Source organism: Trichechus manatus, unplaced genomic scaffold (assembly GCF_000243295.1).
Source record: "Trichechus manatus latirostris isolate Lorelei unplaced genomic scaffold, TriManLat1.0 scaffold00050, whole genome shotgun sequence".
NCBI classification, from domain to species: domain Eukaryota; kingdom Metazoa; phylum Chordata; class Mammalia; order Sirenia; family Trichechidae; genus Trichechus; species Trichechus manatus.
Window position 1 is genome coordinate 4,231,541 of NW_004443986.1, and position 23,660 is coordinate 4,255,200.

Below are 23,660 nucleotides of genomic sequence, written 5' to 3' on the forward strand. Positions count from 1 at the left end.
TATTTGCAGATGTACATCCAGTTTTGCCAGTACCATTTGTTAAAAAAAAGACTGTCTTTTCCCCATTTGATGGACTTTGGCCTCTTGTCAAAGATCAGGTGACCTTAGGCAGACTTACCTCTGGATTCTCAATTCTGTTCCACTGGTCAATGTATCTGTCGTCGTACCAGTACCAGGCTGTTTTGATCACCATATAGAGTAGGTTCTGAGGCCAGGTAGTGTGAGTCCTCCTACTTTATTCTTCAGAAGAAAGTAAAAACACGTACACAACAGCCACAAAATCTATTTGCATTCCTTAAGTAACCACCTCCAGGAAATAAACAGCCCATAAACATGCTATATAAACCAGAAAACCCAAGATATAAAATTTCCTATAATTAGTTGGTAGTGGAGCAATATACACATGGCTAGTCACTTAAGAAAAAACTTTTAAATATGGAACTATAAAGTTTTAATATACTATTTTGTGTGTGGATATGCATGTGTTTTATATAAGAGCTACTGTCTTTCAAAATAATTATTAAAGGAGATATCATATTGAGTCTATAATGATTAGTCAAATGTGTCAGGCCTTAAAGTTACAAAGAGGAATCAAACAGCTTCTACCCTCAATATGTTTACAAACTAAAAAAGTAAAACACACATGCAATGATAATATAAATGTGATAACTGCCATAATAATAAAGAGAACTAATTTCAGAATTCCTGTTGAATTATCTTCAATAGGCAGTTCTGCAGTTAAGAAAAATCAATCTCTTTTCCTTACAGTTACCCACTTCTTTCCACCAAAATGGTTTTGCCCAAAATTGATGACTAACTTTACATACTAAACTTCTGAAAAATCCCAAAATAAATAACTGCAGATAAACAAAGATTGGCAAAGGCTGAGGATATTCAAGAGTATGCCACAGGAAACATACTCTGAAATTCATTGATTCAAAAGTAGGGCAAAGAATAACTTCTGTTTACTGAACTTAAGCTCACTGCTCTGTACTTTTATGTCTAAATATATTTTAAGATTTCATTTATAAATGGCAACAAAGTAAAAATATGATCTTTAAATGCACTAGTTATGAGGGATAAACACACTATTCAAGAGTTTCCAAAAAGTAATTGCTAAAACTACATATAAATAAATACAAATACAAGATGGTTTTAAAAAGAAGGCAAGGAGAACATCCAAATGTCACCAGCCATGAATTATAATAAACCGATACATGATCAGCCTCATCAATGCCAAAAAAAAACAACCAAATGCTGAAAGTCAAACTGCTCAGAAACAACCAAAATGTCCATCAACAGATAAATGGACATAAAGAGAGATGAAGGACTGATGCATGCCACAACATAGATGAACCCTGAAAACACCTTGCTGAGCAGAAATAAGTCAGTCACAAAAGGACAAATAGTGTATGATCTCACACATATGAAATAAGCAAACATATAGAAACCAAAGATTATTGGTGGTTACCAGGAACTGGAGGGGAAGGGGAAGTTTTTGCTTAGGGGACATTTATAGCAGTGGTGATGGAATGATTTGAAAAAGGACAGCAAAAATGGTTGCACAACTTGAAGAATATAATCAATGTAACTGAATCATATATGTAGACGTTGTTGAGCTGGCATATGTTTCGTTATTTATATTTTCACCACAATAAAAAGGAAGTCAAACTGCTCAAAATTCATTCAACTTTTAATAAAATGTAGAAAAACTTATTTTCACATGATGTTAAAATTAACTAGTTATATTCGTTGCACAGATTTCATAATCATCTCAGCACAAGAAATAGAGATCAACAACTCTGATATAATAAACCTTAAGAGAAACTATAAACCTATATAAAATATATAATTTAATTATTACATAATTAACAAAAACTGTTAAGAGTATCAAAATTTTAGTTGACATGACAAATTTGCACATACTTCAACTCGTTCCACCTAAGACACTCCTCCTTGCCAAAAGAAAAATCACATCTCCTTTATTCAGGAAGCTTACAGTAAATTTCCTCTCATAATCTAATATGATGTGGTCAAAAACTGGTGAGATTAAGGAGCAACAAGCAAATTCTAATATTTTGTGGCAATTTTTTAAAATTTAAGTTTAATTATAAGATCTAATTTTTTATATAAATGGAATTATTTACAAGGGAAATCTGGTCCTAAATGTGAACGTGTGCAATCAAAAGTATGAAAGTTTCACTTGCAAGAATCATAACTCTTCTCTCCCACAGAGTCAACAAACAGAAGTTAAAGGTCGGCTCCAACATATCTCCTTGATTTTCCAGTGGAATGAGATTTCCTGTGAAAATTCTGTACTTTGATTCAACAGGAATAAATAAATCAAGACAATGCAGTCAGACTTAATGACTTATACTGCAGGAGTTCATCTGGTAAGTTGGCTCTCCAGAACTTGAAACCCACTGACTGACAGAAACATTATTATTAATGTTGGTTATATTACAGCAGCAAACGCAGAAGTACTTGTGTGTGTGTGTGTGTTTATATTTAAATATGTTGGGCAGAATAACAGAAAAATATTCTCCCTAACTAACCACCTAGTTTCATCACTGATCATGGCACCCGGGATCAAGAACTCAGCATGTAAGGAGATGAATGTGGCTAGGATTCACTGCCAACTCAACAGCACACAACAACAATAAATTGTTACTGTAAGTGTGTGTCAGTCTTCTGACTCATGACCCTATTACTCAATCTTCCAAGCCCAGGGATGGAGCTTGCCTCCTTTTCCATGACACTCTTCTTAGACTTCCAGTAAAATTTCCTCTCTTACCCTAGTATGTAATCTCCAAACATATCTCAAATATCTCTATAAGTGATCCTCATAAGTCAGTTACAAATAATTTAAGATTTGAAAAAAGGATCAGGAACTAGGAATTGGTGTTTTATTTAGTCAGCATAGATAGTATTAAAAAAAAATCTGAATATACATTTAAAAGTCAGGATTTCTGGCTTCAATGCAATCACTCTCCTGAAAGGCAGTAACTGGATAAAGCTAAGTGGTAGCAATCCCAGGAAAATGAGCCACGAACTCCTCAACATTGCATAGTCCAATACTTGCTATAAGGTTTACCTGATGCTGAGGCTAAGATGTTGTTTACCATCATAATTATATACTGCTGTTTTGATAAAGAAGGAAAATATTTATCTGTACCTATGTGTCTGAGTTATCTAGTGCTGCTATAACAGAAACACCGCAAGTGGGTGGCTTTAACAAACAGAAATTTATTTTCTCACAGTCTAGGAGTCCTCTGAAATCAGGGCACCAGCTCAAGAGGAAAGCCTTCTCTCTGTTGGCTCTAGGGGAAGGTCCTTGTCTCTTCAGCTTCTGTTCCTTGGCTTCTTGGTGATCTTCACGTGGCATGGAACCTATCTTCCCTCATCTCTGCTTGCTTGCTGCTTGCTTAATCTGCCTTTTTATATATCAAAAAAGATTGACTTGAGACATACCCTACACTAAAACTACTAACATAACAAAGAAAAAATCATTCCAAAATGGGATTATAATCACAGGTATAACCAAAAACCCAAACTTGTTGCCATTGAGTTGATTCAGACTCACTGCAACCCTACAGGACATAGTAGAAATGCCCCATAGGGTTTCCAAGCAGCGGCTGTTGGATTTGAACTACCAACCTTTTGTACAGTAGCCAAGCTCTTAACCACTACATCACCAAGGCTCCAATCACAGGCATAGGGGTTAGGATTTACAACACATATTTTTGGGAGACAGAATTCAACCACAACACTATGTCACTATCAAAAAATGGAAAAACAAAAGATAAACCAAGAGAACAATACATTTTTAAAATGGTACAAAGCATATTTCTTAGTAGAACTGAAGATATAAATAAAAAACCAAACCACACCCGTTGCCATCAAGTCAATTCCGACTCATAGCTACCCTACAGGACATAGCAGAACTGCCCATAGGGACCCCTGGGCTATAAATCTTTATGGAAGCAGACTGCCACGTCCTTCCCCCAAAGAGCAGCTCGTGGGTTCAAACCTCTGACCTTTCGGTTAGCAGCTTAGCACTTAACCACTGTGCCACCAGGGCTACTCAAAGATATAAATACATATACCCACTTCAAGTAGGGACTTAAATTCACATATCTGATTTAAGCATTTACTTAAATGCTTAAAAATCTCAAAGAGGAATAAACTAATTGCCTCAGGAAGAATCCAGTGGAATGAAGAAGGGAAGGAAGAAAATTAGGAAATCACAAATAGAGACTACAAAGGGGAAACTTCTAGAATTCCTGTTAAATTAGATAAGAGTGATCAAGGAAAATTAATGTTACTTTCCCAAAAGAATTGAAAACAGGGATTCAAACAGGTATTTGTACCAGTGTTCACAGCAACATTATTCACAACAGCCAAAGAGTGGAAACAACCCAAGTGTTCATCAACAGATGAATGAATAAACAAACTGGAGTATTATTCAGCCACAAGGAGAAATGAAGCTCTGATACGTACTACGACATGGATGAACCTTGAAAACAGTAAGCAAAGTGAAATAAGGCAGACACAAAAGGAAAAATATTGTATAACCCCACTTATATGAAATATCTAGAACAGGCAAATGCATAGGGACAGAAGTATATTAGTAGTTACCAGGGTCTAGGGTAGTGGGGAATGGAGAGTTGTTGCTTAATGGGTACAGAGTTTCTGTTTGGGATGATGAAAAAGTTTAGGAAACAGATTGTGATGATGGCTGTACAACATTGTGAATATAATTAACGTCACTGAATTGTAACATTAAATATGGTTAAATTAGCAAGTTTATGTTATACATATTTACACACAATTAAAAAGAATTAATTAAAATTACTTTCCAATTATACTCTTGATTTTTAAGCAGAAGCCTGTAATTCCCAGGCTTTTATTTCATCTTATTTTATTTTACTATATACCCAATTCCTGAATAATCTTGTTTCCTAATCCACTATTAACTACCTCACATACACTACAACTTCTAAAATTGTGCCTCCAGTCCTGATATACCTGCTGAGTTTCAAAAACATATTCAACTGCATACTAAGCATACACTACCTGAATGTCTCAAACTCATTATGTCCAAAATTAAATTCATTACATACCCCAAATATCTCCTACATGTTGTTGTTAGCTCCGAACAAGTTGCCCCCGACTCAGGGGGACTGCAACACAACAGGATCAGGCCAGTGATTCATAGGGTTTTCAGTGGCTGATTTTCTAGAGTAGACTGCCAGGTCTTTTTTCCTACTATGTCTTAGTCTGGAAGCTTCACTGAAATCTGTCAGCATCAGAGCAGCACACAAGCTTCCACTGACAGATGAGTGGTGGCTGTATTGGCCAGTAATCAAACCTGAGTCACCTGTATGGAAGACGAGAATTCTATCATTGAATCACCAGTCTTTGTCTCCTGTACACCCTTATTTCAAAAAAAAAAAAAAAATTCAGTGCCTACTCTATTACCAAAAAGAGAAATCTCAGAAATGCCTTAAACTGTTCTTCTGGAATTTAGTCATCCAACTAGTTATCAGGGCTTGTCAATTTTACATTTTAAACATCTCTTTGGCCCCTCCCCTCCTGACGGTCAAAGCATTAGATAAGGCCTTCATTATAGCCTGCATGACTACAATGCCTGCTCTCTCTTCCATCCTCCTTACTGCCAAAATGACGTTTGAAAAGATTCTGAAAAACCTGGCTTTTCCATGATTAGGACCTGTTCTCTTGTTTCTAATCTCTATCATGGATTATAGAGGCTGCTAACTTAAAGGTTGTCCCTGGAACCTGCCCAGCAGCTCTGTGAAAGAAATGTCTGACAATCTGCTTCCATAAAGATTACAGCCAAGAAAACTATGGAACAGTTCTACTCTGTAACACGTGGGGTCACCACGAGTCGAATCAACTCGACAGGAATGGTTTTCGTTTGGGTTCCCTACCAAGAACCTCTAGCAAGTTCCCTTCAAGAATCAGCTCAAACATATATCTTACATGAAGCAAGCCTACCCTCATAAGTATCTCAACATCTTCCCAGGGACAAAGTTCATTTCTTGCATTCTTTACCTGCACTGCACTATTTGGAATTCTACAGTAGTTACTTATGTACATCTGTTTCATCTAGACTGGAAGCTTCTTTTATTCATTCATCAAACATTTATTGAGGTCTACTATGTACCTGAGGACAGTGGTAGTTCAGTGGTAGATTTCTCACCTTCCATGCAGGAGACCCAGGTTCGATTCCCGGCCAGTACACCATACACAACCGCTATCTGTCTGTTAGTAGAGGTTTGCATGTTGCTATGATGCTGAAAAGGTTTCAGCAGAGCTTCCAGACTAAGACAGACTAGGAGGAAAGACATGGTTGACTTCAAAAAATCAACTGATGCTGTACAACTGTAAGAATGTAATCCATGTCACTATATGGTACATGTAGAAACTGTTGAATTGGTGTATGTTTTGCCGTGTATGCTAACAACAACAACGAAATAAATAAAATTTTTAAAAAGATCAACTAACGAGAACCCTGTGGATCACAGCAGTCTGATCTGCAACCGATCATGGAAATGATGCAAGACTGGGCAGCATTTCATTCTGTTGTGCATAGGGTTGCCACGAGTCAGCAGCTGACTCGATGGCAGCTAACACCAACCCCATATGCCTACTATAGTAGGCTCTGCAATTTTCAAAGTTAAGTAAAGTATATTTTCTGGCCTCAAAAAGCTCACGGTCTTGAGAAAGAAATACAAACATATAATTATAAAACAATACAGTAAGAAAAATGATCGACATGCATCAAATACTACAAGGCATTAAGAAAGAGCATGTTATCTGACCAAGTCTGAAGGGAGGGGTAAGAAAAAGCCTCTTGGAAAAGGTGATACCTAAGATTAACCTCAAAGTATCACAGCCAGGTGAAGAATGGGGCATCTGGTAAAGAGAAGATATCATGAGTAGGTACTAAAGCAAGAAACAATGTTACATGGGGAATCCAATGAAGGGTTTTTATAAAATAAATTGTGAGAAGCATATGGGACATTCAAGTTTAAACCATTCTATCAACTATCTTCAAGATCTGAAATAGGCAAGCCTGTAAGATTTGAAATAGGCAGGAAGATCTATGAGAGAGCAGCTACAGTCAGCCTCTAAGGGCCAGAAATAGGGCAAAGGTAGTGGAGATGGAGAGGAGGTGGCAGATTGTAGAAATATTTAGATGACAGCCAATAGTGAGCAACCGAATGGAGCATAAGAAAGTAGATATCATGATGGCTTTTCAAGCTTAAGTAACAGCTTAAAGTCATCCCAAAGGAGACACAGGGAAAAGGCTCAGATACTTTTCTGGAAAAAGTATTTTATTAAACCCCAGTTCATATATGTAACTTTTTTTTTTTTAATTACAGGTAAAACATGTAATCCTAAAAGGAAGAAGTACAAATAACAAAAATAAAAATCACCCATAACCCACATCATATATAAATACCAAAAACCCATTGCCATCGAGTTGATTCTGACTCATAGCAACCCTACAGGACAGAGTCAGAACTGCCCCATAGGGTTTCCAAGGAATACCTGCTGGATTCGAACTGCCAATCTTTTGATTAGCAGCTGTAGCTCTTAATCTCTATGCCAGCAGGGTTTCCCCATACATAAATAAGGCACTGTAAACATATATAGTCTTATCTTTATTTCTATAGAATACATCTTTTTTTATTAATTGAATCATAGAGTACACACTAATTATGTGACCTTGAGTAATCTATTTAACATTTCTAGGTCCCCTTTTCTTCTAAAAGGATTGAGGGACTGATACGTATATACTCTCAAATGCTGTAACACTTAAGTTACATAATTCTTTCCTTAAAGCTGTCTATCAGTTGGCAGGTAATATGGTCTTGTAAAAAGAAAACCAAAATCATAGTCAATAAACCAGCTGGTTAATAGGAAATATGTTAATGTCAACTCTGCAAGACCTGAGTTTTCATGTTCTTCATAAGGACTTTTTTTTTTCTCTGCCTTTCTTGGCAAACAGAGATAATTTAGTGAAACTCATTTTATGATTAAAACCAAATAAAAAATGAAATACTGAAAAAGAAAATATGCCATCTTCAATGATGACAGAGGATGCCCAAACTAAATCAAAATCAACCTTACCTCCAAAACATAAAAAAATCTATCTCACACCATTTGCTTTAAATGTTCTAAAACATCCATTTATCAAGTGTAATACAAAGCACTGTTTTGATAAATATGGTATAGTAATATCATAGCCTCAAATTTAAGAAGATTCAAAAAATAATCGCCAAGCTTCAGCAACTGACTTCTATACCAAGGGTGGAAGACAAAGAAATTTGACCTGCCCCTAAATCAATTACGATCTATAAATAACTCCTTAAAAGTGTCCAAGACTATTTCAGTGTTTCTGCAACTTCTTTTTTTTTTTGACTAGTGTCCTTTATTTTGTACAATAAATACATTGGTATTTACTTAGCCCTCTAAAACCATTCTCCTCAGCTCTAAGAACATAAATATGGTGAGAGAAACTAAATGAAGGAATGTAACTTCATCTCGGTTTGAATGGAAAAAAACAGATGAAATTAGTCTGCAAAATCTATTGCAAAGGATGTACCAAATAAGCGCTCACAACTTTAAAAAAAAAAAAGCACAACTCGTCTAAGACAAGATCAAGAAAGCAACACAGACACATCCAAAGTTCCTGAGGGACCAAATTACTGGGCTGAGGGCTGTGGGGACAGCAGTCTCAGGGGAATATATAACTCAACGGGCATAACATAGTTTATAAAGAAAATGTTCTACATTCTACTTTGGTAAGTAACATCTGGGGTCTTAAAAGCTTGTGAGCGGCCATCTGAGATACTCCACTGGTCTCACCCCTTCGGGAACAAAGGAGAATGAAGAAAACAAGATACATGGGAAAGATTAGTCCAAAGGACTAATGGACCACAACCACCATGGCCTCCACCAGACTGAGTCCAGCACAACTAGATGGTTCCTGGCTACCACCACCAACTCCTCTGACAAAGATCACAATAGAGGGTCCCAGACAAAGCTGGAGAAAAATGTAGAACAAAATTCTAACTCACAAAAAAAGACCAGACTTACTGGCCTGACAGAGTCTGGAGAAACCTCAAGAGTATGGCCCCCAGGTACCTTTTTAGCTCGATAATAAAGTCACTCCTGAGGTTCACCCTTCAGCCAAAGATTAAACAGGTCCATAAAACAAAAGGAAACTAAAGTGGCACACCAGCCCAGAGGCAAGCACTAGAAGGCAGAAGGGGACAGGAAAGCTAGTAACAGGCAACCAAAGGTCAACAAGGGAGCGTGCTGACATGTCATGGGGTTGGTAACCAGTGTTTACAAAACAGTATGTGTACTAATTGTTTAATAAGAAGCTAGGTGTTCTGTAAACCTTCATCAAAAGTACAATTTAAAAAAAGAAACTGAGCTTTAGCTCAATTTTCTTTTTCAAGTCAGCCTGATGTCACCACGATGGAGCAGAGGGGAAACAAAGGCCAGTTGTTAGAAGACACAATTTCTACACCTAGGTTCTAGGGCCAGGTATTTATAGCTGACCCCTCTGAGCCTCGATTTCTTAATCTATAAAACAGGTTGGGTAAAACACGTTGGGAATAGATGATACCCAAAGTCCCTTTTCCTTAACTGATGCTGCATATTGCAATACTGCATTTTTGGAAAATTGTTATCATATAGAAACTTATCTTAAAGACAACCCATGAAGTACTAGTTAATGTTCTCAGCAATTTCACAAGGGGAGTCAGTAGACAGTTTAAGATAACTACTTCTCATAATGACTTTAAATACAAGTGGATGTACACATTAAACAACAGTTCAATGAAGGCAATTCTTCAAAGGGTAAAATTAATGTGTTGTAAGAATATAGTCTTTTAGTACTCAAAATATATCCAAGATTAAAAACTGGAAAATCTAGAAGAAAGGCTGGACTAAGTAACTCTTGAGCATTTTTTCCCAGTATCAATTCTGAGCTCTGAGAGGTACCAGGTATCATATAGTCTAAGGTCTGAATTAGGGTTAATCCGTATACAACTAAAAATCAGATAAACTAATAAAAACTAAACAGCCTAACTACTGTTCTCACCACCCTACTTATATAAGGTTGCAGACTATAAGAGTATCCATAAACAAAGCCAAAATGTTCCTTAGGAAGTAGCTTTGGATATGTTCCAACATAACAAATGTTGACCTAAATTACCAGAATTTCACATCATAGAGTATAATTTTGACCTAGAAAATTTAAGGCAAATGATGTCATCACCTGCCACAGTCAAGAAAAATGTTAATAACTTTCCCATTAACAGTCTGAATCTGTATCTATACAACTAAACTGCAGACTGTACCCCCAGATAACTGAGACAACTGCCTTGCTGTGCAGAGTTATTTAATAAAGATCAAGTAAGTTTTAGAGAAATGAGTGCTATTCAAATCCACATAAAAATCAGGTAAGTCAACAAATGCAATCCAAAAAGAGGAGAGAAATATAGTCACTAATTAATATAATTGCTCCTCAGTTTTCATCTTGCTAAATAAAGCACATCTGAAAACTATGAATACAAAAATACATATAAAAACATACATCACAACACAGCCACTGAAAGCATCTTTCTGATCTCGCCTAAATCCCATGATCCATCATGGGCTTCATCTACTTGGTGTCACAGCCTCAAAAAGTTACTTTTAATTTCATAATCCAAAAGAAGTCACTATATGCAAAATTATCTAATTTAAAAATTATAAAATCTTTAATCAGTATAGTTTGCTTAGTAAAAACAAACGGGTTTAATTGCTAGTCAACATGATATACCATAATTACGCAAAAGTCACATTTTCCACTTAGCATACAATTTTCTTATTTCTACACCAAGCTGTTACTAAATTTATGGCTTTACTACTTACCTTAGTCTGACCAAAACTATATTCAAATTTTTTCAAAATGTAATTAATGAACACTTCATTAAAAAGCAATGTCATATTCACTTGTGTAACTAGAGTAACTCTTTAAGTCTATAATTATATTATTATACTTTACTAAGCTTTCTTCAATTTTAAAAGAAAAATATATTTGAGACAATCTGCTGACAGTGGTGTCTGATGTTCTCATAGTCCCAAGTTTAACAGTGTAAAAAAACAAGTTGTGTGTCAAATTAATAAAAATGGGTTGTAGTTAACCAATTTATTCTTAAAACAAATTTGAATCAGTGTAGCAATTATGAATATACAGTCACTGCCCTGGTGGCGTAATGGTTAAGAGCTCAGCTACTAACCAAAAGGTCACAGTTTGAATCCACCAGTAGCTCCTTGGAAACTCCATGGGGCAGTTCTACTCTGTCGCTATGAGTCAGAATCGATTCGAGGGCAACGGATTTTATTTTAGTTAATCTAGGCTAAGTGGTATCTTTGTGAAACTCACTTCATAAAATTCAAATGTAAATAAAGGGAGCTTGCCTAATAATTTGTAAGGTCCCTTTTTTCACTCTAAACGTTCTAAGTTTACACCATTTCTTGTACATTGAAAAAATAAAACTTATAATAGTTGCTCACAAATCTGGGACTGAGCTAAACTGTTCCTGAAAAGCATCAAGTGTAAAAGTAAAGAAACAGTAAAGGCTTTGCCACTGTTAGGTAAAGCAGAGTCAAACTCGCCCAAGGGCACATGTGAGTGAGCAGAGCTATGCTACAGAGAACTAACCGAGAGCCTTAAGACTCTGGGAGAGCCTACAGGACTAACAGCCCTGAACCCTGGGCGTTCTGTGGATCTTGCACAATCAATCCAGGATCCTTATCAAAGAGAACAATAAAAGCGTACGACTTCCTATGAAGTCAATCCATCAAGGTCAAGACTGCCAGATTCCTGAGAGTCATTCAACTAATTCCCAACTGCCATCCATCACAGAACTGCTGGATGTATTCTCCAGACTATTCTGAACCCACTATGCCCTACAACCTGTTATCCTTGGTCACCACCAAGGTGATAAATTTATTCAGTTATCAATCCTCTCCTATACTCTTACCACCATACTGTTCTTGCTTTCTCCTCCTTTATCCAACTTCCCACTACTTCCCTCCTTCCCAAAGCTTCCTCTCTATGCTCACTCTGTTAACCTGCTATAAACAAATACTTCTATATCTTCAACAGCTTCACCATCTTGCTTTCAGTAAAAGCTGATTGTTCCACAGAGGAAAACATTCCCCTTGCAGCCTTCTAAAACAGAGGCTGCTTCTTCTTTCATTTATCATGTACCCCAATTTCAGGATTCAGGGTCAAGGTCCCAACCATAACTTCCTGCCAGTTTCCTGTAAAAAAAAAAAATCCTGTTCTTGTGCAATTCCTACATATTAGAATTACCTAGGGAGCATTCTGGAGTCCTGGTGGCATAGTGGTTAAACGCTTGCCTACTAACCAAAAGGTTCACGGTTCAAACCCACCAGCCGCTCTGCGGCAGAAAGATGTGGCAGTGGCAGTCTGCTTCCATAAAGATTACAGCCTTGGAAACCTTATGGGGCAGTTCTGCTCTGCCCTATAGGGTTGTTATGAGTCGGAATGGACTCGAAGGCAATGAGCTGCTTTTTTTGTTTTGGGGGCATTTTAAAATCCCAATGCCCAGGTTATACCCAATACAAATTAAATCAGAATAGCTGAGGATGGGAGCCAGCATTAGAACTTTCCAGTGTGTGGCAAAGTTGGGAAAAGGGCATTAGTCCTTTGTATAGTTTCTCGGGTAATTCCAATAAGCAGCAGTCAAGGGTGAGAACCACTGATCTCCAAGCCTCTTCTAGTCATTCACTGAAAACTTTGGCACGCGCTTCCTCAGAAAGCTAGAAATAGACATACCATTCGATCCAGCAATTCCACTCCTAGGAATATATCCTAGAGAAATAAGAGTCGTCACTCGAATAGACATATGTACACCTACGTTCATGGCAGCATTGTTCACAATAGCAAAACGATGGAAACAACCCAGATGCCCATCAACAGATGAATGGATAAACAAACTATGGTACATACACACAACGGAGTACTACGCAACGAGAAAGAACAATGATGAATCTGTGAAGTATCTCTTAACATGGATGAAACTGGAGGACATTATGCTGAGTGAAATAAGTCAATCACAAAAGGACAAATATTGTATGAGACCTCTATTGTAAAAACCCATGAAAAAGTTCACACACAAAAAGAAACAATCTTTGTTGGTTACCAGGGATGGGAGGGGTGGGGGGGATATATTAAATAGGCAATAGCTAAGTGGTATCTTGGGTGAAGGGTTAGACAGTACACAATACAGGGGAAACCAGCACAACTTGTACAAGGGAAGGTCATGGAAGTTCCATAGACACATCCAAACTCCAGGAGGGACTGAATTGCTGGGTGGAGGGCTGTGGGGACCATGGTCTCACGGAATATCTAGCTCAAGTGGCGTAACGTAGTTTATAAAGACAATGTTCTACATTCTACCTTGGTGAGTAGCATCTGGGGTCTTAAAAGCCTGTGAGCAGCCATATAAGATATTCCACTGGTCTCATCCCTTCGGGAGCAGGGGAGAATGACAAGAACAGGATACAGGGAAAAGATTGGTCCGAAGGACTGATGGACCAGAACTACCAAGGCCTCCACCAGACTGAGTCCAGTATAGCTGGATGGTGCCTGGCTACCACCGCTGACTGCTCTGACCGGGATCACAGCAGAAGGTTCTGGACAGAGCTGGAGAAGGATGTAGAACAAAAATCTAACTCACAAAGAGAGGACCAGATTAACTGGCCTGAAGGAGACTGGGGAGGCCCCGGGAGTGTGGCACCCAGACACCCTTTTGGCTCGGTGGTGAGATCATTTCTGAGGTTTGCCATTCAGCCGAGGAGTGGACAGCCCCATGGAACCAGATGGGACTGATGGGGCACAGCAGTCCAGGGGTGGGGACGGGAGGGCTGGTGATGGGGAACCCAGGGTTGAGTAAGGATAGTGTTGACGTGTTGTGAGGTTGTTGACCATTGTCATGGGGCAACGTGTATTAACTGTTGGGTAGGAGGCTATTTTGTTCTGTAGGCCTTCATCTGGTGTGAGAGTGGCAGCACAACTGGAGGAGCGTGGTCGATGTCACTGAACTGTGCATGTAGAGATGTTTGAGGTGGTGTGTCTTTGGCTGTGTGTATTTTCACCAAAGAAAGGAAAGAAGGAAAGGGTTGAGAAAGGAGAGGGTTGACATGTTGTGGGGTTGTTGGCCAGTGTCATGGAACAATGTGTGTACTGTTGTCTCACGAGAGACTATTCGTTCTGTGGACCTTCACCTGAAGTACAATTAAAAAAAAAACAAAAACTCTGGCACATTGCACAAGACATTCCTCTCTATCTCAAGTACTGCTAAACTTGAGTTATTTCAACATATGTATGGATAATCCATCCAACAACCTTAATATCACAGGCACTTTAGCTCCACTTTCACTGCAACTCTACTTTAGCCATTATAAGACAACACTCTAGACCTCATCATCACCTTGTCTACTCTGACACTGACGTGAAAATTAACTATCTTAATCTCTGACCACAATCTTCCAGTTCTAAGTTACACCAACTGCATCTATTTTTCATTGGCATTCCGACTTACAAGACACTTGATTCCTCTACTTTCTCCTTACTTAGCCCATTTCTATATTCACTTCCCTATCTAGGCTAGACTCTGTGGTTCACCGTTTCAACCACTCTCTTGCCAATATCCTCATCTATCACATTATGCTGGAATTGCCTGTTTATGTTCCTGTAAATACCTCGTGCTATAAATTTCACGAGGACATAAACTGTGTATGTTTTGTTCACTGTTGTATGCCTAATGTCAAGTATAATATCTGGCACATACAACAGGCATCTAATTTGTCGAATAAATAAAATGAAAACACAGTATATCGTCTCTTTAATCACCTAAACCAACGTTTTATAAATCAAGATTTTATTTTCTAGTGACACAACTTCACCAATTTATCTTCTTCTTTAATCTTTCACTGACTTATCCACACTTAGGTTGCCCTTGCTCTTAGTTTCAAATCAATTCACTGAGCAACTACTACAGGGCAGAGGGAAGAAGATTAGGGTACAAGGTGTAACAACCAACAAAAACTACTGGAGAAAAACGAAGAAATAAAAAAATTATGAAAGCTGAAAAAGATAATTCACATCACTACTTCGAAGAGTAATTTTTTTTAATTAGTTAAAATTCTTTCTGTGTGTTTATATATAGATAATGGTACGGAAGTAAGTATTCAGACTGTTTTTAAAAGGGAAAAAGTAAACATTTCTGCACTGGTTGACTTTTTAAGAAGCAGAAGAAGCATGTAATATTTCAAACAAAAAATATATCACAAACAGTATTTCATTATTTTTAGATTACACATATTTTCTTACAAAGGACAAACCATATCCTTAACTTGTCTTATTCACATTCAATTAACACTCATTTAAAATATTTAAATAATTGCACTACTCCTAACATTTATTTCTACCAAACAATGATCATAAAGCCTGCTATGAAACCATAAAACTACACCATGTGAAAAACCACGAAACATCCTGATTGAGAAAGCAAGACAAACTAGCTAATCAAATTAAGGTAATAACCAAGAAATAACTTTCACTGGATCTTTAAAATATATTTGCATGTGGAGGATTTTAAAAAGAAAAAATATTTATGTATGTGTATATTGTCATGGTTTAATTATTTACATAGCAAATCAAAATTTTAAAACACTTCAATTAAGAAAGAGTATGACACTAAGAGAAAGAGTTCCTAGGTAAGGTAAACAGCACTCAACTACTAGCCAAAACCCTAGCAGTTTGAACCCACCCAGAGGTGCCTCGGAAGAGGGGCCTGGCGATCTGATTCTAAAAGGTCACAGCCTTGAAAACCCTATGGAGCAGCTCTACTCTGCACTCATGGGGTCGTCATTAGTAGGAATCGACTGCATGGCAACTAACAACAACAGATGATAACGGAATTACTGATAATCTTATTAGATGTCACAGTAGTGCTGTGGTTATGCAGAAAGTATCCTTATTCTTAGGAGATTCATGTGAGTATTTTGAGAAGTGACATTAGTACCTGCAATTTACTTAAAATGGTTCAACCACAGCAACAACAAAAATGACACAAGGAGTTAGAGATAAACCAAATACGACAAAATGTTAACAAATCCAGGTAACTGTTACATGAGTGTTAATGGTAATTTTTTCAACATTTCTGTATGCTTGAAAATTTATATTCTAAAAAATTGATAAAAAAAATTATCACTAGTATCTTTCCCGCCCACAAAACACCACATAAAAATATGTGCACCATATAAAACGAAATGTTAAAATTCATGGGTAAAGATATGTTATAAATCATGAAGACCGATAATCCAAATGAAAAATAGGATAGAAACAAGCAATTCAAAAAGGACATAAAAATGGCCAATAAGCGTATGAACAAATTATCAACCCCAGCAGCAATCAAAGAAATCCAAAATTTTAAACCAAGAATATAATTTTTCACCTATGGGATAGGCAAAGATGAAAAACTTCAGTCAAACCTGTTTATGCTAAAATTTAAAAAAAAAACTAAGCGTAAGATTAAAAGGTGTAAAGTGTGCTGTTGAAATCTGTTTGGACATAATTTTTTAATAAAGTACCCATCTATTTTATTAAAGATATTTAATCAGGAATATAAGTTGAATTTTATCAAATGCTTTCTTGGCATTTACCACAACACTTAGAAATTGTTTTTTTTTCCTCTCTACTAACCAATTAATAAGGTTATGATATTAATACATTTCTAAATAATGAGCTATCACTACATAACTGCAATGAACTCCATTTAATTGGAGTACTGTCTCCCTCTAATGTACTGGTGCCTCTATTTGACAATTTTGTTCAAAATTTTTAATTATTATCCATAAGTAAAATTGTTTTGTATATTTAAGATCATCTATTAAGTAAAGCCATGGTATTTTCAATCGCCTCATATGCATGCAAAAGCTGGACAACGTGTAAGGAAGACCAAAGAAGAACTGATGTCTTTGAATTATGGTGCTGGCAAAGAATATTGACTATACTGTGGACTGCCAAAAGAAGGAACATATCTGTCTTGGAAGAAGTATACACAGAATGCTCCTTAGAAGAGAGGATGGCGAGATTCTGTCTCACATACTTTGGACATGTCATCAGGAGGGACCAGTCCCTGAAGAAGGAAATCATGCCTGGTAAAATAGAGGGTCAGCAAAAAAGAAGACGACCCTCAATGAGGTGGCTTGACAAAGGCTGCAACAATGGGCTCAAAAAAAAACAAGGATTGTGAGGATGGCGCAAGGCAGGACAGTGCTTCATTCTGTCATACACAGGGTAGCAATGAATCGGAACAGACTCGATGGCACCTAACAACATTAAGACAGATGGTAACAAATGTATTTATATATGATTTCACTTTTTCTAAAACTGTGTGCAAATACAACATAATATTGAAGATAAAAATGCTAACTGTGGTTATTTTGGGTGATAAAATTACTAGTGATTAATATTTTCTCTTACAATTATCTTTAAATTTTTCATAAGCATGTATTATTTTTAAAACCACCCCCTGTAAAAGCTATCTTTACCTGAAAAAGAAAAATAACTAGCTGTGAATGTCTACATGAAGAAATGAGACCCCTATATAACCTACTCAAGGGTCAAACCACAATAAAAACAAGTCTGAATGAAAATGATATGATCTCTAACAGTTTATGCTATTCCCCTACCTACAAGGTCAATGTACATGAATAAAGAAAAAAAAAAAAGCTAGATTTCATCAACATTATGTGAGATTCAAAAAAGGTTGAAATTATGTAACTACTAATTTTAATTATGTTCTTTGAAATAATTAAGCATATTAAAAAATTTAGTGTTTCCTATAAAACATCTAACACAAAAAAATTACTTTCAAAATTGCATTTAAATCATTTATTTTAAAAGGTCTCTCTCTGAATAATGGAGAGAGTTTTAATTCATTACATTTCTTGAAATAACTATGGAAATGTTTTAAGGGGGAAGGAGGGATTGTTCCACTGTATTTTTCAAGGCCAGAAGGAAAACACCAAAAAGAAATTAAAATCCTCTTTATTGTCCATGTTTTTCAATAGCTCTCCTCTTAGTCCATGAATACCCTGTTCTCTTTAGTTTCCCTATCACTATGACACTGAACTAAAATAAAATGCATTATTTTGACCATAATACAGTATTTGCACCTGACATTTCTAACCCAACAATCTATCTACTGCCTACCCACTGTATTAGGGTCACTTACAGTACATAAAGCTCCTCAAACATCTAGATCATTTTCTATCAGTATCTCATTCTTAAAAATAAGCTCAGTTACATGGCAATTCACCTTACGCTCCTTTAACATAACGAATTAGGGAAAAAAAATTTAGTTTATCTATCAGAAGACCTCCATTCAAAACAGTTCAGCGGTGCAAGAGCACGATAAAACAGGCCATATTCATAAATGTTATCCCTTTCTCCTTCACTCATATAAAACTACAGCAATATAATAAAAGTCCTATTATTTACAACTCTTAACTTGCTTTTCCCCATAATATGTAATCTAAGGAGAAATCAAAACATCACAAATTTATCACAGCAGAGAGAGTGTTAACACTGAACTGTCACTGTCTCCAGCACTTCGTACCTTCCCTATAAAAAGAGGCATCCTCTAAAACAATAAAAATAGGAGCTATCATTTAGTAAGTGCTTAACTCTTTGCTAGGACAATGCTAAACACTATTATATGTATTTAATCCCCACAACAACTCTGTGACAGGTTATATTACTAACTCTACAGGTGAGGAGACAGAAGCTAGGAAAGTAGCTAAGTCATAAAACTGGGGTGTGAACAGAGGTTGGTTTAAAATCCAGGCATGTTCTTAACGATTTATACTGACTCTCAAGTAGGTTTTAAAAAAAGGGAGGTGAGGTGCAGAATTCAGCACACAATACTGGAATAATCAAATAAAAGTGGTTTATTAAGATTCGAAAAACTGAACTTACCAGAAAAACTCCAAGTAACTAATCTGACACTAAGATGTTACAGTCCTTAATAATTTTTAAGAATCTGATGATTTTGTAGGTGTTTTATTTACTTAATATTAAGATAATTTCTGTATGTTCTATAGTTAATATAGATTTAGATAGTTTACCTCACATTCCTGAGGGCTGTACAGTAACAACTCAACTTCAGAACAATGACCCTGTTAATTCACAATAAAAAATAAAGTTCAGCAGTGTTCACTTAACTCAAAGAGGATAAGTCTTTTCAATCAAGATAAATTCAGACAAGAGTCATACAATCATAAAAGGAAATTATACTGGCCTGTACTGTTTAAGGAAAAAATATATATACTGTTCTATTTGTTCATCCTTTAAATTAACAATGGAAAATATTTTCAAACCCATAAATAGAGTATAACAGAAAAAATAAAAGTTTGATTCTCTACCGTGATCTGTTTAACTTATTTGAGAGAGGGAGAAAGGAGTGGGTGGAAGTGGGGCAAAACCCTGAAAGAACAAGCTGCAGGCCTACAGACATAGAGGAAAATAATGAAGACAGAAGCAGAGAAAAAAAATCACACACACACAAAGCAACAGTGACAAAAAAGAAAGGAAAATAGAGACAGACACAGAGTCACCCACAAAGGACCTTGATGGCATAATCTCAAACTAACTAAAGTGTTAGTGTAACATGAACACCCAACTCCTTGAGTATATAGTGTATTGTATTATTACCTGAACTCAGATAAGCAGCTGTTGTATAACGGCAATCTAAAATTATATGCTTAATACCCGTAATTTACACTTACAAAGTAAAAAATTTATTTTATAACTTAGCCTGAAGTTCTTTTCTTAACACAATGCATAGTACTATTAATACCAATCAAGCCAACGAACATATTTTAAAATTCTTCACCCTTCTATTCCCTATATGACAATAAACAATTCAGCAGAAGAGCTTATATAAATTTAGAGCTACTTTACACAGACTTTAAGAGGCCCTGGTGGTACAATGGTTAAAGCGCTTGACTGCTAACTGAAAGGCTGGCAGTTAGAACCTACCAGCTGCTCTGCTGGAGAAAGATGTGGCTGTCTGCTTCTATAAAGATTTACAGCCTTGGAAACCCTATAGGGGCAGTTCTACTCTGTCCTATAGGGTCACTATGAGTCGGAATTGAAGGTAGTGGGTTTGGTTTGGTTTTGGTTACACAAACTTTATCCAACTGACCAGAACCACAGTACCTTTCCATATCAGAAAACTGGACAGCACTAGCGCTTTTAAAGTATACTATAGGCATATACTACAATTTTCCCTTTATTTCATCTACAGTAAAAGTTTTAGTGGCCAGAAAAAATACATTGATTAGCCAAAAATTCTGGTCCTGATCAATTCACATCATACAGATGTGATTTCTCTTAATTTCCTCTGAAAATTGAGTCTAAACCTAGCTCTTAGGATTCACTTGGAAATGCAATATATAAGTTAGAAAGTAAAAACTGAGATAGAAAGTAAGGGATGACTTAGACCATCTGGGTCAAAGAGGATTACTTTGTTTAATTTGACCTTTCAAAACTTCCTCAATAAAACAAAGAATATAGAAAACAACTTCAAACATTAAATTCTAAGCTTTTTATTTATTTTTTTGTGCTTTGGGCGAAAGTTTACAGCTCAAGTTAGTTTCTCATCCAAAAATTTATACATATTGTATTGTGACACTGGTTGCAATCCCACAACGTGACAGCACTCTCTCCCTTTCTACCCCGGGTTATCCATGTCTATTTGTCCAGTTTTCCTGTCCCTTCCTACCGTCTTGTCTTAATTTTGAGCAGGAGTTGCCAATTTGGTCTTGTATATTTGACTCAACTAAGAAGTACACTCCTCACATCTGCTACTGTTTGTTTTATAGGCCAGTCCAGGCTTTGTCTGAAAAGTGGGCTTTGGGAGTGGTTTCAGTTCCAAGTTGGCAGAGTGTTTAGGGGCCACAGTCTCAGGGATTCCTCCAGTCTCTGTCAGAGCAGTTAAGTCTAGTCTTTTTTCATGAATCTGAATTCTGTTCTACATTCTTCTCCTGCTCTGTCCAGGACTCTCTGTTGTGATCCCTGTTACAGTGGTTGGTGGTGGTAGCCAGGAACCACCTAGTTCTGTGCTCAGGCTGGTGGAAGCTCTGGTTCATGTGGTCCCTTAGTCCTCTGGGTTAACATTTTCTTTGTGTCTTTGGTTTTCTTCATTCTGCTTTGTTCCAGATAGGATAGGATCAATAAATGTATCTTAGATTGCCACTCACAAGCTTTTAAGACCTCAGACGCTACTCACCAAAGGCGAACGTAGAACATTTTCTTTAGGAGCTGTGTCATTCCAATTGACCTAGATGGCCCCTGAGACTAAAGTTCAAAGCTTTTTAAATAAACCATTTGCTATTTATATCAAAGAAAATAATAATAAAAACTACCATTTATTGAGTGAACAGCCAGCCCTATGGCGTGTCAGCAGCCATCAAGATGATGCCAACTTAACTACCATTAATTCACAAATTAAACAGATAAGAAAACTAAGGCTCAGAAAGGTAACCTTTCCACATCAAAATATTCAGAAGTGACAAAACTTAGATTCAAACCCAAATAATCTGACACTAGCCATCACTCTTAATCAAAACCATACAATCTTCATCAGAAATAAGGGATGTTCAATTTCTGATCAGAAGATAGAAAGAATAGATAGACCAAAAAACCAAAACCAAACCCACTGCCATCGAGTTAATTCTGACTTATAGCGACCCTACAGGACAGAGTAGAACTGCCCCATAAGGTTTCCAAGGAGCGGCTAGTGGATTTGAAATGCTGACCTTTTGGTTAGCAGCTGTACCTCTTAACCACTACGCCACCGGGGTTTCCAGGTAGACAGACAGAGGTAAATAGACAGACGGATAGAGGTAAATAGATCGACAGACAGACAGATGATTAACAGTCTGAGTCCCAGTACAATGATAATCTCACTAACTTCAGGAGTCCTGTATATTTTACGTTAGTGTCTATTATTTGATTGCATATTGACTTACCAGACAACATAACTTCTAAAGCTTTCTGGTTCATAAAATACATTTTTAATAAATTATAAAATAACTCTTACACCTAATTTATTTTTCTAAAACCTTTATGTAACCAACACCCACTATTTGTTATATTGTTTTAGTTTCCTTTTCTGTATCTTTGTTGTTTTCTACCCTGCAAGTTGTCTCCAACCTCCCTCTAGCCCACTTCCTATTATTCTCCTGATCTTCTACCAGGATTAGACTATTGCAATCGTTTAAGTGTTGAGCAGGTAGGTACTACTCAAGGAAAAGCACAAGATGTTAGCAATTAACATCAGATGTAAAAGTCACTGATTACAGTAATGGTTGCAGTCTGATTAAACAAGAATAGTATTTCTCGCCTGAGGAAAGTTCTGAGAAAAAATGCTATCTCAAACTTAGGAAGAGAAATCAAGAAAAAGTTGCAAAGTACAATATTATGGCTTGAAGAAACATTGGATAATACATAATATCATATCTCAAAGTTAGATAATTATTTCTCAAAATTTATGTATGAAAGGAGGTGAATTTTTATTTCATACTGAACTCTTCCACTAAAACTGTACAACTTCAATCAGTTTTATAATTTCCAAGCCTCAAATGATGGTGAATCCAAAAGCCATTCTCCACATGCATGTTGTCACACAAGTTTAGCCTGAAAATAAAAGAACTCATAACAGAAAGAATCACACACTCTCTTATAAGTCAAACGACAGCTAGGCTAAAAACAGCTCCAGGGTTTCAGGAGGAAAACCAATTCAGGTTTAAATCAGGTAACATCAAGGACTCTACAACAAAGCAGGGCTAAGGTCAAGAACAAAGCTGGATTCACCTTAGAGGTTTCACTGATGAGTCAGAATAAAAAGGCCCCTTGGGAAATTGGAGGAAACAGTGTTTAATCAACCAATGAGTTACTCCAACTGATATATATGACAGTATGGTACTAATTCAAAAGTGTATTATAAAGATCATTAAACCATAAAGTTCCCTGAAGAAAATCTTAACAGTTTAACACAGGAGAATTATTTTAATGAACTTTTCCAATACATGCGACTTCTGAATACACAATGGAATTATCAGTGAAATGATCTATCAGTACTCTGCCTCTAACAGTGACACTGAGGCATTTAATGCAAGAGATTGTGGTAGTTAGTGGCCCTCCTTGAAAATGTACACCCCAAATTTCCAACTTCTGAAATCCATTACCAAATTCTTACTCATACTTGCAAACTTTAAAGGTAGCATTAGAAGTCATACAAACTGTGAAACACAAAGTGCCATGAAAATCAGCATTGATCTACTATCATAAAGGTTTCTTTATCTACCTCAGGAATACAAATTTCAAACGGTACTCATATGAAATTATACTAAAAATCAAGCAGGAAGAGATGCCAAGGTAAAATCCAAATCGTTTTTGCATGTATAATTGGCTATGTCAAAATAACATCAATCTAATCAGACTTTTCCCTGTGGGAAAAATTAAG

At 36.6% G+C, this 23,660-nt stretch overlaps 1 protein-coding gene across 5 annotated transcripts in view; it reads right to left on the reverse strand.

Moving 5' to 3' along the window:
* Positions 1-23,660, reverse strand: part of SNX13 (sorting nexin 13) — a 152,372-nt gene that overhangs the window by 118,415 nt on the left and 10,297 nt on the right. For 3 of the 5 annotated variants that reach the window (XM_023732284.1, XM_023732282.1, XM_023732285.1), the window contains exon 2: positions 19,258-19,308. The exons of the other annotated variants lie outside the window; for them this stretch is intronic. In XM_023732284.1, coding sequence (XP_023588052.1) covers positions 19,258-19,308 — 51 coding nt within the window. The remainder of the gene's footprint in view (positions 1-19,257; positions 19,309-23,660) is intronic. 5 annotated transcript variants of the gene reach the window in all.